This window comes from Etheostoma spectabile, chromosome 22 (genome assembly GCF_008692095.1).
Source record: "Etheostoma spectabile isolate EspeVRDwgs_2016 chromosome 22, UIUC_Espe_1.0, whole genome shotgun sequence".
NCBI lineage: Eukaryota > Metazoa > Chordata > Actinopteri > Perciformes > Percidae > Etheostoma > Etheostoma spectabile.
The window spans coordinates 15,028,402-15,042,182 of NC_045754.1; the positions used below are offsets into that span (position 1 = coordinate 15,028,402).

The 13,781-nt window shown below is 41.5% G+C and overlaps 2 protein-coding genes across 5 annotated transcripts in view; both read left to right on the forward strand.

Moving 5' to 3' along the window:
* The window catches only part of LOC116672047 (ranBP-type and C3HC4-type zinc finger-containing protein 1-like), an 11,892-nt gene extending 10,750 nt beyond the window's left edge, over positions 1 to 1,142 (forward strand). Inside the window, 1 exon segment of the mRNA XM_032503611.1 lies at positions 1 to 1,142. This exon segment is cut by the window's left edge and continues 124 nt beyond it. The gene's annotated coding sequence lies outside the window, so the exon portion shown is untranslated.
* Positions 1,143 to 3,272: 2,130 nt separating this feature from the next.
* Positions 3,273 to 13,781, forward strand: part of oplah (5-oxoprolinase, ATP-hydrolysing) — a 14,051-nt gene continuing 3,542 nt past the window's right edge. The window contains exons 1-20 of one of the 4 annotated variants that reach the window (XM_032504140.1): positions 3,273 to 3,435; positions 4,166 to 4,372; positions 5,160 to 5,351; positions 6,219 to 6,333; positions 6,550 to 6,673; positions 7,220 to 7,415; positions 7,658 to 7,823; positions 8,156 to 8,299; positions 8,423 to 8,485; positions 9,642 to 9,817; positions 9,916 to 10,041; positions 10,193 to 10,305; positions 10,570 to 10,740; positions 10,869 to 11,006; positions 11,248 to 11,386; positions 11,671 to 11,783; positions 12,605 to 12,756; positions 12,927 to 13,087; positions 13,185 to 13,283; positions 13,398 to 13,572. In XM_032504140.1, the coding sequence (XP_032360031.1) occupies positions 4,202 to 4,372; positions 5,160 to 5,351; positions 6,219 to 6,333; positions 6,550 to 6,673; positions 7,220 to 7,415; positions 7,658 to 7,823; positions 8,156 to 8,299; positions 8,423 to 8,485; positions 9,642 to 9,817; positions 9,916 to 10,041; positions 10,193 to 10,305; positions 10,570 to 10,740; positions 10,869 to 11,006; positions 11,248 to 11,386; positions 11,671 to 11,783; positions 12,605 to 12,756; positions 12,927 to 13,087; positions 13,185 to 13,283; positions 13,398 to 13,572 (2,734 nt within the window). In that variant the 5' untranslated portion in view covers positions 3,273 to 3,435; positions 4,166 to 4,201. Of the gene's footprint in view, positions 3,436 to 4,161; positions 4,373 to 5,159; positions 5,352 to 6,218; positions 6,334 to 6,549; positions 6,674 to 7,219; positions 7,416 to 7,657; positions 7,824 to 8,155; positions 8,300 to 8,417; positions 8,486 to 9,641; positions 9,818 to 9,915; positions 10,042 to 10,192; positions 10,306 to 10,569; positions 10,741 to 10,868; positions 11,007 to 11,247; positions 11,387 to 11,670; positions 11,784 to 12,604; positions 12,757 to 12,926; positions 13,088 to 13,184; positions 13,284 to 13,397; positions 13,573 to 13,781 lie in introns of all 4 variants that reach the window. The other 3 variants (XR_004327533.1, XM_032504139.1, XM_032504142.1) reach the window with 3 other exon arrangements.

Sequence of the window (13,781 nt, forward strand, 5' to 3'; positions counted from 1 at the left end):
GTATTTTTCTAAAGTAGAAAAAAGGAGGATATAAGGTGAATTAAAAAAAGTATATTTAAGTCAAAACTGCAGGATTGTTGCATACCACGCATCTTGCTTGTTCTAACTGGAAAGACATTCTCAATTTTCTCTCAACAACTTTCTAACCATCACTTAGCTCTGCCTCTCACAAATATTAAGGTGCAGGCCATGGGATTTGAAGTCAGCGTTTTAACAGTATAAATGAAGTTATCACATCTGACTGTAATGATAAGTATGGATAAGTATGCAGGGAAAGAGTATTAACTTTTACAATGATTGCACTGTACATCTAGCAATTCAGGTGTGTTGTTTTGTGTTTTGGTTGTTACATACTAGGATGCATTAAATCAAACTGAATTGGCCTTATTGTTGTGCACAAACGCTGTAGCAAGGTGTTTTATGATCACGCTTTTTGTGTTCTTTTAAATGCATTTTTTTTGCATTGAGATAGATCAAACGAGTGTAGGGAGTTTATACATGGTAATATTTTTTGTGTTTGACTGCATGTGCGCCTTTGTTACCAAAGAAGTCTGAAATGTGTCTGAGTGTTAATCTGAGACTGACTGAGTGGAGCCGGGCTGTTTGCATTCTGTTAATCTCTCACGAGCTTCTGTATTAGACAAGCTGAGGTACTGCTGACCAGCTGTGTGTTACATGATGATGACATCATCCATAAATAGCAGAGGAAATCGATTAATAATCAGATGTTTGATGTACTACTTGAATACTTTCTGAGAAGGCACATGTGAATATATTTTGTTGATAAGCTCATATTCCTATTTAAATATGATCCGGTGCATATGGTGATGTTAGCCAGCATTGGCTACTTAACAGCTTTTTTAATATGTGAAAACTTTGTAACCATGGAAATATTTTTTTAATTTATCTATGCATGGATTTGTTATTCTAATACATTAATGAAAATCACCAACATATCCTGTATCCCATCCTGTATAAGAGCTTGTAGGCTCACCAACTGCACTCTCTGTTACCCAGAATGCCCTCGACTACACTACTGTCTCGCACTGACAAGCTATTATTAGGTCTTCACTGTTACTTGTGTTAAAATATCAGCTCTGTGTTGCTGATTGTGCTTTAAATAAATACCCTTCAAACTCACAGACTTCTTTGCTCTTTATTTTATCTGGATACAACTACGTGGATATGTTAAGCCAACAACAACAAAAGTTTTATCTATAAGAATTTGATCACTGGCAGTATAGAGAAGGATTTATTTAACAGCCAAGATTGACAGGTTGAGGCGGTGGCCTCGCAGTAACACACAGAAATGACTTTAGTGGTTTTGCTGCTTCTTCTTCTGATCTTATCAACCTTTTAGATTATTTTACATGTGTGGTTCGGTACATTTTGACTTTCAATTATCTTTTGATGTTCAGGTGACTAATGTGGGTAGGTCCAACTGTCACATTTAACCAAAATCAGGCCATTCCTTTCATCCGCAGATCTAGAAAAGGTCATCCACACTCCCCACACTTAACTATTCTAACTAAAAGCTTTATTCTGGTACAAGCAGGCAAAACACCCACCTGTTTTTTAGAATGGATTTCAAGACTTTACTGCTAGTTTTTAAAGCCTTAAAGGTCAGGCTCCTGCCTATGTCATAAACTATAAATGTGCTGCTGCTGCTGCAAATGCATTTAGGTGAAAGAAACAAGGAGCATCAGATTTTTAAAATGATTTATCATACCTTAACTCTCTGGGTTAGATAGCCCCCCTGTGTTATTTACATGTACTGCACACACGTCTGTGGGTATTCATCATGTTCTAGTTTTTGGTAAGATGCAATTTTGGCACTGGTAGTACAGTCTTAAAACGTTTAGCTCTAATATAAAAATAGAAGAGTACGGTTGATATAATGCCTTTTATTGCCTATATATCTCTAGTAAATAATTCAAAAAATATAGACTTTTTTTCAGCCTGTTTTTAGGACACACAGCCGTGAAATCAACTTTCGCATCATCTCTTCTGTCCTCTGTGTGTGTTAAAAGACTTTTGAAGAAAATCCAAATTGATTTAGATTACATTATTGATTTTAGGAATGGATAAATGTAAAAAAATAAATTAAAAAAAACACCAAATCAACAGTACAGTTTAACTTCTAATGCATGGCCGGGGGGTTGCATTATGACATTATTTTGAGAAAACCTTAATTATGTTTTGTACTGTATATGTATTTGTGCAAATACATTTTATGTAGAATATTACAGTTGAGTAAAAACCTGTAAAACGTTGAGCTTATCATAAAATACAGGACAATTCCCTTCTAATTCGCAAGTTCAGTTCAATACAAAACAGCCACTGTTTTTATAATTACTTTATACCAACTTCTAAAAAATGGGAAGATCTTCTCAGCATATCAAGTCCATCTCTTCTTTTCAATATTTCTCAGAAGTCAATTAAAAAGACATGTGTTAAGATCTATATTGGCTTATTTTAGATGCCCTTTTTTCTGTTCTATTATAAATATCATCCAACATCAACATCATCCAGTTCACAACAAAAGCAATAGTTTTTTTTCTCTATATTACATAGATTATATTTTTCCGTATAATGAACATACCTTTGAGAAACGTAGATTACAGATAGTCTGTACACTGTGTTGGAGAGTAGAGAACTGCATGTTTGCATTAGCTCACTGGTATGTCAGCTACATTCATATTTGCAGAGTGATTCAAGCTGTTAAATTACTTTTTTGTTACCATTTTTTGCACATGACTTGCTTGCCTATTGAAAAATAAAAGTCATTTCCTGAATGAAAAAGATAAATGTTTGGAGTTCTCTAAAATGTTTCCCTGTGGCTCAATGTGTTGATTGGAAGACTGTGCCCATATATTGTGAATTGAGAGGACAACTTCATTCATTGTCGGTCTGTACTACCAGTGAATCGTCGATAGGTGTCAGTGTCGCTGTATAGTCTCTGTGTGGACAGAGACTGTGTACATAGACTACACGCGTTGACAGCATGCTAGCATGGGGAGTCTAGTGTCACCCGACGAGATTGACTCATAAAAGGCACTGTAGCGTTTTGATTTTGAGCATATGTCTGAAATGTTTCGGGTAATAAACTCTGCTGAAAGGGTTCCCTGATTAAAAGAAACAACTACAGCCTCTCTTTAATGAAATCTTAGTGATTCGTTAGGGTTATGAACCCCAATGTAATGTGGGGAAAACCCTCTAGTGAGCATTTAGCTGTGCGGTTCTTGGCATATCCACAGGCTCCTCGCAGGAGGGCGGGGTTTAACCCCCAGGCCAGCAGCCAATAGCTCGGACTTCATCAATGCGTGTTGTTTCCTGTTCTAACGAGAGCAGCAGAAAGGTGAGGGGAGGAGAATCTTACAGTTACTGGATTATCAAAGACTAACGCTCCTTCTGTGCAGCAGCAGCGGCGGACAGGTGAGTAGCGTTAAAGATGTCGGTTACCGAATCTTTAGCTTCGTTGCTTCGAATTCAGCGTTTGCATGTAGCCACAGCATGCAGAGCTGCTGCTGACCCTTCAAGGATTTAGTTTAGAGCTCGATCACGTTGAGGCAGTGCAGCTTTCTCATGAATCCACTGTGCCTACTCGTGCAGTCTCTTCTTTGCTAAGTAATAGTGGCTTTATCTTATTTTATGACCACCTGATTTATTGGTAGGCTATTTCTGATTACCTGCATTTAAAAAAAAAACTTCATAACATGTTTAAACCAACACTTGTGACATGTTCTGTAACAGATATTGCAGAAAAGATTAATAAATTGTCACAGACCAGCTCCAGGAACGAGACTGAGAGGAGACAAGCCACGTTAAAGTGCCAATGAATGTGGTTTAATTTAATCTAAACAATAGACATATACGGGTGACTGTTTGGGGAAAACATAAGTGATAAGCATGAGGTTGGAATGTCTATGCATCAGGAGGACATGAGTGAGGAATGTGTATGTGTTGTGGTCAAACCAAAACCTGGAACTGTGAAGCCTAGGAAAGAAAAAGAAGAGGAGTGGCTTATCATTGAGTATGGATTTTGTGAATGAACAGGTATCTCAGCTGTTCTCTTATCGGTGCAGTGTGACAGAGAGGATAATATTGGATAACCTTGTGGGACTAATAAAGGATACATTAATCTCTCTCTCTCTCCTACCTTTAGTCACAGACTCAGCAGCAGCTCTTCTCTCTGAACACTATGGCTGAGACTAAGGGGAAGTTTGACTTTGCCATCGACCGGGGTGGCACCTTCACCGATGTGTTTGCCCGGCTGCCTGATGGTCGAGAGAGAGTCCTGAAACTGCTGTCCCGAGACCCCCAGAACTACAAGGACGCTCCCACGGAGGGGATACGCAGAGTCCTGGAAAAGGTGGCATGATCATGGGAAGGATATACTAATACTTTTTTGTTTTTTAAATATTAGCAAGCACTTTATAATTCATATTCAATTCTTACAAAGAGTTTTGTGGAATCCCTCACCAATCAAAGTGTGGTTGAACTTGAGATTTTCAAGATAGCTGTCCCAAATCTAAACTTTGCTTTTTGACTCCTTAAGTGCTTCTTATTCAGTTGAGTTCTCAGTTTCAACACGATACCATGACCTGAGTCTGACCCAGTCATTACATTGAGTCCACATCTCTGCTGATGCCATTTATACCAAGCTGTTTTAAATGTCAAAACAATGAGATTGTGTTTGTAATGGACATCCATTACATGGAAATGTGTTTAACATTGTAAGTATGAAGCAGGCTGTTCTAACATAGATGTAATAATAGATGGATTTGTTGTCACAGCAGTGACATGCGCCCCTGTCTGTACACATGTGGCGGTAGATGAATGCATGTTGCAATGATCCGTGTAGCTTTTGTAATTCATTAGAGTGGAAATAGAGTATCCTTGTACTGTTAGCTCATTAAATAAACTTTAAAACAAAAACAACATGGAGCAGGATTCTCCACTTTTAGCTAAATAATAGTTAGTGTTATTGCTGTTACACTACTCCTATAATTAATGAGCAGACAGCATGAGAGCAGATCAAAACATGCAAAGACTTAAGGAGTCATAGTATTTGTACATGTATAATTGCATTTACACCTCTACATCATCTGTATGAACAGTATATAATATTTACATTATTTTTGTGCATTTGTTGACAGGAAACGGGGCGGCCCTTTCCTCGCGACCAGCCTGTAGACACCTCTCTGATTGGCTGGATCCGAATGGGCACGACAGTGGCGACCAACGCGCTGCTGGAGAGAGAGGGAGAAAGGACGGCTCTCCTGGTCACGCTGGGCTTTAAAGACCTGTTGCACATCGGCACACAGGCCAGGCCGAAGCTGTTTGATCTGGTTTGTAATGCTTTTTCCTAGCGTGCGTGCGTGCGTGTGTGTGCAAACCACTTAACTCCAGCTACCTACCAGTCAGCACTAACCTTTTTCACTATACTGTCATAAATCACCGAAGTACGGCTTGAGGCGTAGACATTATTTAGTGTCACAAAAACAGGGGGCGTGTGTTGGAGTTTGTCCCCAGACCAGTTGTACCATTAAGGCTATAAATCACGTGTGAAACCCAAGCCCCGAGGGCCAAATCTGGCCCCGAGGGCCAAATCTGGCCCCTCGCAGGTTTTGAAACGGTCTGCATTTCAATTTTTTTGGTCGCTTTTTCCGAAGTATGTGTTTCTCCTTTATTTTGACATTTTTTATGCCTTTTCCGGCGATTTATGTGCTATTTTCAATTCTTTAGGTACTTTGTTTTAACGTTTTTGATGCTTTACTCAATGTTTTGCGGCTTTTTCAAAAGTTTTTTGCGCTTTTTGATGTTTTTGTCACTTTTTCAGACAATGTTTTTGTTTTTTGGCCTTTTTCCAACGTTTTTTGACTCTGTTTTCAACAAATGTGTTGCTGTCTGAGGAATGTTTTTGCCAAAATGTTTTGGGGCTTTACGAGGCCCAAAATGTAAGCGAAACGAATACAGTATATGAGACCTGCAATAATACAGTCAAAATATTTGACTTTTTCTCTTAAATAAAAGCATGTCAATAAACTCTACATCTTTGGCCCTTGATGTGATTCTCATTTCCCAGTGTGGACCTCAGGGAAACTGAGTTTGACACCCCTGCTTTAAATGGTCACATATCTACTTTTTGAAACTGATACTCTCTCTCTGTGGTTGTGGGGGTGTGGGTGTGTGTCTCTGTGTCTGTGTTTGTGTAGGAGGTGGCGGTTCCTGAAGTGCTGTATGAAGAGGTAATAGAGGTGGATGAGCGGGTTGTTCTCAGGCAAGACGACTGCCAACTGGCTAGAAAAGATCCCAAACGTATCGTAACAGGTGTGAAACACCACTGTGTACTTCTTGTTGTACTGCCGCTACCTCTAATTCTCTTCAGCTTTCTTTATGCTTATGTTCCTAATGTTTTCATATAATATAAATCAGTGCATATATATAATATATATTATGCCCAACAGCATTGGCTGAGTACTTTACATCATTTAAGATAATCCTGACAGTGTGTGTGTGTGGGTGTGTGTGGGTGTGGGGCCCCAGGCAGTACAAGGGATTCTCTGGAGGTGTGGCGGGAGCTGGACCTGGAGCGGGTGGAAAAAGACCTTCGTGGAGTTCTATCTCGTGGGATCACCAGTCTCGCTGTCCTTCTGCTGCACTCGTACACGTCAGTAGTACATCTTGTTTTTGTACTATTAGGCATAGAGGGGTATTTACCTAATCCAATATCTTGGGCTCTCTCCAAGCCTGTATTTTATTTGATCTTTTAACTTCTAATTCCTTACTTATAGAACCCATTAGTTTTTTCTCTTTGTCACTGTACACTCAATTACACAGCTCTTGCTCGGAGTCTCCCTGTCCCTGTGGGAGTAGTGGCGTGTGTACTGTACATATCAGAGGTGTCTGGTTTTTATTGTATGTGGTACCCATGTGGATAATTGGGTGCAAGTTTTCCACTTAACTTCAAGCTCTTATGTATTCCTCGAAATCCACTCACATTTATAACGTTGTTACCTCTAATTCACTCTAGTGAAAGTGATCCTAGCAGATGGATTGAGTTTCTTTTCTAGAAAGCAGCAGTTGACCAAAGCTTTTAAGTGATAAAACCGACAGATTAGACTGTAGAGCAGTGGGGAAATTTCATAAGAGCTTCATGTTTGACTTGCCTTCCAGCTCCACGCCATTCCTCTTCTTCTCTCCCCCTTTTTTTCAGATGGTCCGATCATGAGAAAGCAGTGGGCGCCCTGGCACGTCGTCTGGGCTTCACCCAGGTGTCTCTGTCCAGCGAGGTTATGCCCATGGTGCGGGCGGTGCCTCGGGGCTACACCGTCTGCGCTGATGCCTACCTCACACCCAAAATTCATCAGTATTTAAAAGGCTTCACCTCTGGATTCAAGGGTGGCCTAAAGGTGTGTTTCTCACATCAATATGTGTGTTCATCTTTGTTGTTGTGTTATTACAAAATACCACATTTTCTTTCGTGTGTGCTTATTCTTTTAAAGAGCTGTGAGTGGGTCACTCATGGCCTCCACCCTACAGATCCCAGGCAAGGTTTTCCTTGAGGAACCTTCCAGCTGGGGGTCAATTCAAGTGCCTGTTTCATCTCAACATTGGAATCATCTCCTCCATCTCTTATTTCCCTCTGCTTTAGGATGTGGATGTCCTGTTCATGCAGTCAGACGGCGGTCTCACTCCAATGGAGCAGTTCTGCGGTTCACGGGCCGTTCTATCTGGCCCAGCAGGGGGTGTGGTGGGATACGCCATCACTTCATACAGCCAAATGGAGAAAAAACCTGTGATTGGCTTTGACATGGGGGGTGAGTAGGGCGATGCTGAGGGATACTGTTAGTACCTTGGGCAGTAACTGAGTGCACAGACTATGTGAGGAACTTTGCTGTTGTTTAGTAGTATTTTGTTCCACTATTTACTGTGCATTTAAATTGTCTCCAATTTTGGTTATTACATGCAACATTGCACCTATTTTTTATTTCTGAATTTCACGTACACGTATTACATATGGTATTTAAGTGCATAGACTTATTACAGATTAAAGAAAAATCTTTGTGTTTGACGCAGGAGAAATGCTCACTTTGAAAGCGTTTCATGCTTCTTGTCTTCTTGACTGCCTCTGACTTGTCTTTCTCTCCAGGAACATCCACTGATGTAAGTCGGTATGCTGGCCAGTATGAACACGTGTTTGAGGCTACCACAGCTGGAGTCACCCTGCAGGCCCCTCAGCTGGACATCAACACTGTGGCAGCAGGTGGAGGATCACGACTCTTCTTCAGGTCTGTTAGTCGGAGCTCTGTAGCTCCTCATTTCTCAACTATTATGTTCTCCTTTTTCCCCCTGTTATGTGACCTCTCTCCTTTCTGTTTTCTCTCCTTCCTTTACTCCTTCTTCCCTCTCAGATCAGGGATGTTTGTGGTTGGACCAGAGTCTGCAGGGGCCCATCCAGGACCAGCCTGTTACAGAAAAGGTAACACTACCATAACTCCCCTTTGATACTGCTTTGCTGTTTCCAAATTCTCTCAATGCATTATTGTGATTTCTTCTTCCCATGACATGGTAGATGGTAAACTATACTTTTCTGGATCACCTTTTAATGGTTTTGCATACTCTTTTAAATCATTAAATCCAGCTGTCAGGAAAAACAAGGCTTCTGTGTTCCTGTGTCCTCTTTTCTTCCTCCCCGTGATTAATTATCTATTTTAGCTGCATGAAGGTTGGAAATTGGCAAAAGTCCAAATTTCAGATGATATTACTGAAGCTTGCCTCATAGTTCTCAACTGGGTTGTGTGCTAACAAAAAGAAACATGACTCTGACTTCCTGCTGATGTTCCTTATAGGACAGCTGGGAAGCGGTTAGCTCCATTTCAGACATAATCTTCAGTGCTTTCAAGACTGAAACACCTAGTGAAGCATCATACTAGAGATGTAGCGGTATGAAAATTTAACCTCACGGTTATAGTGACAAATGATCACGTTTTTTTATATTATGACAGTATTTTTAAAAGTGTGTTCAGTGCCTTTAGCAGTAACTTTTTTTCCTGCACGTTCTGCAGACAGGATAACTATCTTCAATCAAACTGTCCTTTGGCATTCTTATAATAACCACATTATGCCCATGCTTCAGACTTTGTCCTCCTAGAGGGCTGATAAATGTCCTGAGCGCCATGTCAGGTCATCTCCTCCCGCCATGATTCCAACTTCAAGAAACGCACGTTGTAGGCTACGCAGTGTGCCTGCGCGGCATATTCAGGAGACTCGGTTGAAGCTGGGAAGGATTAAACACACAGTTTCCACACTGTAGTAATCCACCATGATAATAATGCTATTTTTAAACGACAGCGGTAATTGTTTTCGTAAACATTTTTTACCTGGTTTACGGTTCTACCGGTAATCATTACATCCCTACATCATACACAAAAATACAAGACTGAAACACCTAGTGAAGCATCATACAATTCAATTCAATTTTATTTTATAGTATCAATTCATAACAATAGTTATCTCAAGACACTTTACAGATAGGTCTAAAGAGTAGGTCTAAACCACACTCTGTAATTTATAGGACCCGACAATTCTTAGAATTCACAAAAACCTGATATTGATTCCCTGTGGTAATTTCCTAGGCGGCCCACTGACTGTCACCGACGCTAACTTAGCCCTGGGTCGACTCCTCCCTTCCTTCTTCCCAAAGATCTTTGGGCCACGGGAGAACGAGCCGCTGTCATTGGAAGAAACCATGAAGCATTTCCATCATCTGACCCAAGAGATCAACCTCTTCTTGTCTTCTAACCGACCACAGGCACGTTTATGTACTGAGATTTTGGGTAGTGTGTCAAATCTTCAATAATTCCATAAGGGAGTGTTAATAATGTGGCTAAAATGTGTTTTCATCCACAGGTTAGCACAAATGGGGCCAACCACTCACACAACACCACGTCGGAGATGAGCATGGAGGAGGTCGCTATGGGATTCATTCGCGTTGCCAATGAGGCCATGTGCCGGCCAATCAGAGCGCTGACACAGGTACAGTATTTGGGGTTTTGAAGTCTTAGCTCCAGGTGAAATAGTACGCTGAATGTTTGTTTGTTTAACAGTTTAAAATTATGTTTTTTGTTTTCTTCGTACCCTCACTCTGTCAATCTCTCACTCAACCCCACCTCCCATACCTCCATAGGCTAAGGGCCATGATACATCTCAGCATGTCTTGGCTTGTTTTGGGGGTGCAGGTGGCCAACATGCCTGTGCTATCGCCCGAGCCCTGGGGATGAAGACTGTCTTCATACACAAGTAAAAGGGATAGTGTGTGTGTGTGTGTGTGTGTGTGTGTGTGTGTGTGTGTGTGTGTGTGTGTGTGTGTGTGTGTGTGTGTGTGTGTGTGTGTGTGTGTGTGTGTGTGTGTGTGTGTGTGTGTGTGTGTGTGTGTGTGTGTGTGTGTGTGTGTGTGTGTGTGTGTGTGTGTGTCTGTGTGTGTCTGTGTGTGTCTGTGTGTGTCTGTGTGTGTCTGTGTGTGTGTATTCATGTACAATATTTTGGCTGTAATGTGTGTTGCAGATACAGCGGCGTGCTGTCAGCCTATGGTCTGGCTCTAGCTGACGTGGTGGAGGAGGTGCAGGAGCCGTGCTCGCTGCAGTACGAGCAGCACTCTTTCAGCGCACTTGATCAGAGGGTGGTGCAGCTCAAAAAACGCTGCCACGATACGCTCTGTGCACGTGGATTCACTAGGTCAGTACGCACAAAACACTGCATGGTTTGGGGTTCAACCTCTCCAGGTGTTAGCCCATGCCTTTTTACTGCTACACTCAATAAGTAATGATGCAATGATGCCGCCTTGTGTTGCTTGTCCTCTTCAGCGGTCAGATAACCACCGAGGTTTTCCTTCACCTGCGTTACAAGGGCACCGACTGCGCTCTCATGGTTACTGCTTCCGGTTACCCCAGCAACACCCAGACCTGTCAAGCTGGAGATTTCCGCAGTGCCTTTACCACACGGTTAGCTCTATATTCACTCATTTGCTTAATGATTTGTTAGTTAACTCATGTACTGAGTTATAAATCATTACTTACATTTGCTTTTTTGTGTCTGTTTACATGGTTTTTAGCATACGCACCAAGTTAATGTGTCATTTTTTCCGAGATAAGCTCAGTAAACTTTGGAGCTGGCATTTGTTTACACTACTCATGGCTTTTAATGTTTCTCTAACTTTTATCACTCCGCATATCTTCTCTTTAGTTATCTGAAGGAGTTTGGATTCACTATCCCAGACAGAGCCATCATGGTTGACGACATCAGAGTGAGGGGTTGTGGGAAATCTGGTATTAAATCAGTGTACAACACAAAGATGGGGCACAAACAGGCAAAACCAGTCACGGTACACGTACTCTCTTAAACATACATGCACACAGCTGCACATGTCATATACATGTAAACACCATTATGTTATAACTTAGACCAGGGGGATGATAGAACCATCTTGTTGAAGCTTGTATCTTTTTTTTATCAATATTACATTTCGTTTCCCATCCTTTCACAAACATATAAATGATGCTTTATAGATAATAATGAAAACATTTATGGATTCATTTTTTCTTAACGCAATAAGACTTTTTGGTCTGAAAACAGTTACGCTGTGCTATTCTCTGTCCCTCTCTGTAGATGACCAAGTGTTACTTTGAGGAAGGTTACCTGGACACCGGTGTGTATCTGTGGGAGGAGCTGCCATGTGGTCACAGCATCCAGGGACCAGCCATCATCATTGACAAAAACAGGCAGGCCTTTACCCATTACTGTGCTTTCAAAAAGCATCAATGAAAACATAATTATTAAAGATGTGCACAGCCAATCCTAAACATCTGTATCAGGCCAATCAGGGCATATTTTAATGGATCGGTATTGGTTAAATGAAAGCCCATCAAAATCCAATTCTTTCTTTACTAAACTCAACAGCTCTGTTTTTGTGTTCCAACAACTCCAACAGAGGGACACGTCTTGTCTCTCACTGATCGCGTCATGTCAATTTCAGGAGTCATATTTTCCCAGTTATACTTTCACTCATATCAATAATTTAAGCTAATATGATCAGGACCTTTTTGTTAATTGGATCAAGCAGGATGTGAAAAAATAAGGTGTGCCAAATTATGAAGGTTACAGCTGTTATTTCAATGTGTCAAATGCATATTAAATCAACATGTAGGTAAATATAAAGTAAGTCTCTAGGATCAGGTCCAAAGAAACTTTATTGGGACGGCCTTACTATTTTTCTTTCTATATCTTATTATAGTATTGGCTATTCTTAATTTACTTTAATGTTTTCAACTTATTTAAAGTCAGGACATTCAAATTAAATAATGTTAAATGGTGCCTTTGAATTTGTAGTACAGTTTTAAAGGCTTTACATTTTGTTTTGTTTCTTCAATACTTAACTAACTTACATACTCAAAGACTTTCAATGTACTTTTTATTTTTCTGGGTTAAGTTTAAAGTAAATTAGGTCTTTTTTGGGCCTTTTTAAAATGCTTCAAAAGGCCTGTATTTACCCTGTCTAAACATCTGTGCTTGGGTAAATGTGTTTCTTTTTCTCTTCCATCAGTACCATCCTGGTGGAGCCGTGCTGTGAGGCCCGTCTGACAGAAGGGGGAGATGTTACTATGACTGTAGGCTCTGACCCTCACTGCGCCCTGGGCACTGAGCTCAACACTGTGCAGCTCTCCATCTTCTCCCACCGCTTCATGAGCATAGCAGGTACACAACAGAGGAGAGAGTACAGAGAGGCGAGAATTAGGAAGGAGTGAAAGGTTGTTGGGGAGAAACTAGGAGAAGGCAGGCAGAAAGTGAAGGTGTGAAGTTTAAAGCGGGTTTTATTAACTTCCTATTAGCTTGCTCAGTTGGGTTCTACCTCTCTTCCTCTACAGAACAGATGGGTCGAGTACTTCAAAGAACCTCCATCTCCACCAACATCAAGGAACGTCTCGATTTCTCCTGCGCTGTGTTCGGACCGGACGGTGGTTTAGTGTCCAATGCGCCACACATCCCTGTCCACCTGGGGGCCATGCAAGAGACCGTCCAGTACCAGGTGCAGGAAGTGTACCACCTGTGTGTTTCGGAGTTTTTACACACTGTTGAAACACCCCACTGTGACACAAAGGATCTTCATCTTCTTCTTTGTGCAGATCAGATCTGGGAACAAGCTGAAAGAAGGTGATGTGATTCTGAGTAACCACCCATGTGCCGGGGGCAGCCATCTCCCAGACCTCACAGTCATCACTCCGGTCTGTCAGTCAAGCTTTGTTTACGCATTCTTGCTGTCCTCATTAACAACTATATTTTTCCCCACTACATACCTTTTACTTTCATCTGTTTTTGGTCCACCTTTTCACCCCTAGGTGTTTAGGAAAGAGGTGAGCACTCCAGTGTTCTTTGTAGCCAGCAGGGGGCATCATGCTGACATTGGGGGCATCACTCCGGGCTCCATGCCCCCCCATTCCACCTCCCTTCAGCAGGAGGGGGCTGTCTTCACTTCCTTTAAACTGGTCACTGGTGGTGTCTTCCAGGAAGAGGGTAAGGGAGGAGGAGGGTGACCCAAGAATAAAGGTGGGGGTGGGTCCTTGACCAACTGCCACTTTGCTCGTTTGAAAGTCATGATGTCTCTCTCTTTCTTATGGGCAGGCCAAATTCTCTGGGCGGGCAAAACAGAGGTAACCTTGCCCCTTATGAGGTCATACGGGGCAAGATTCCAGCTCGGCCCATCTGAGCTTTCATTTTCTCAA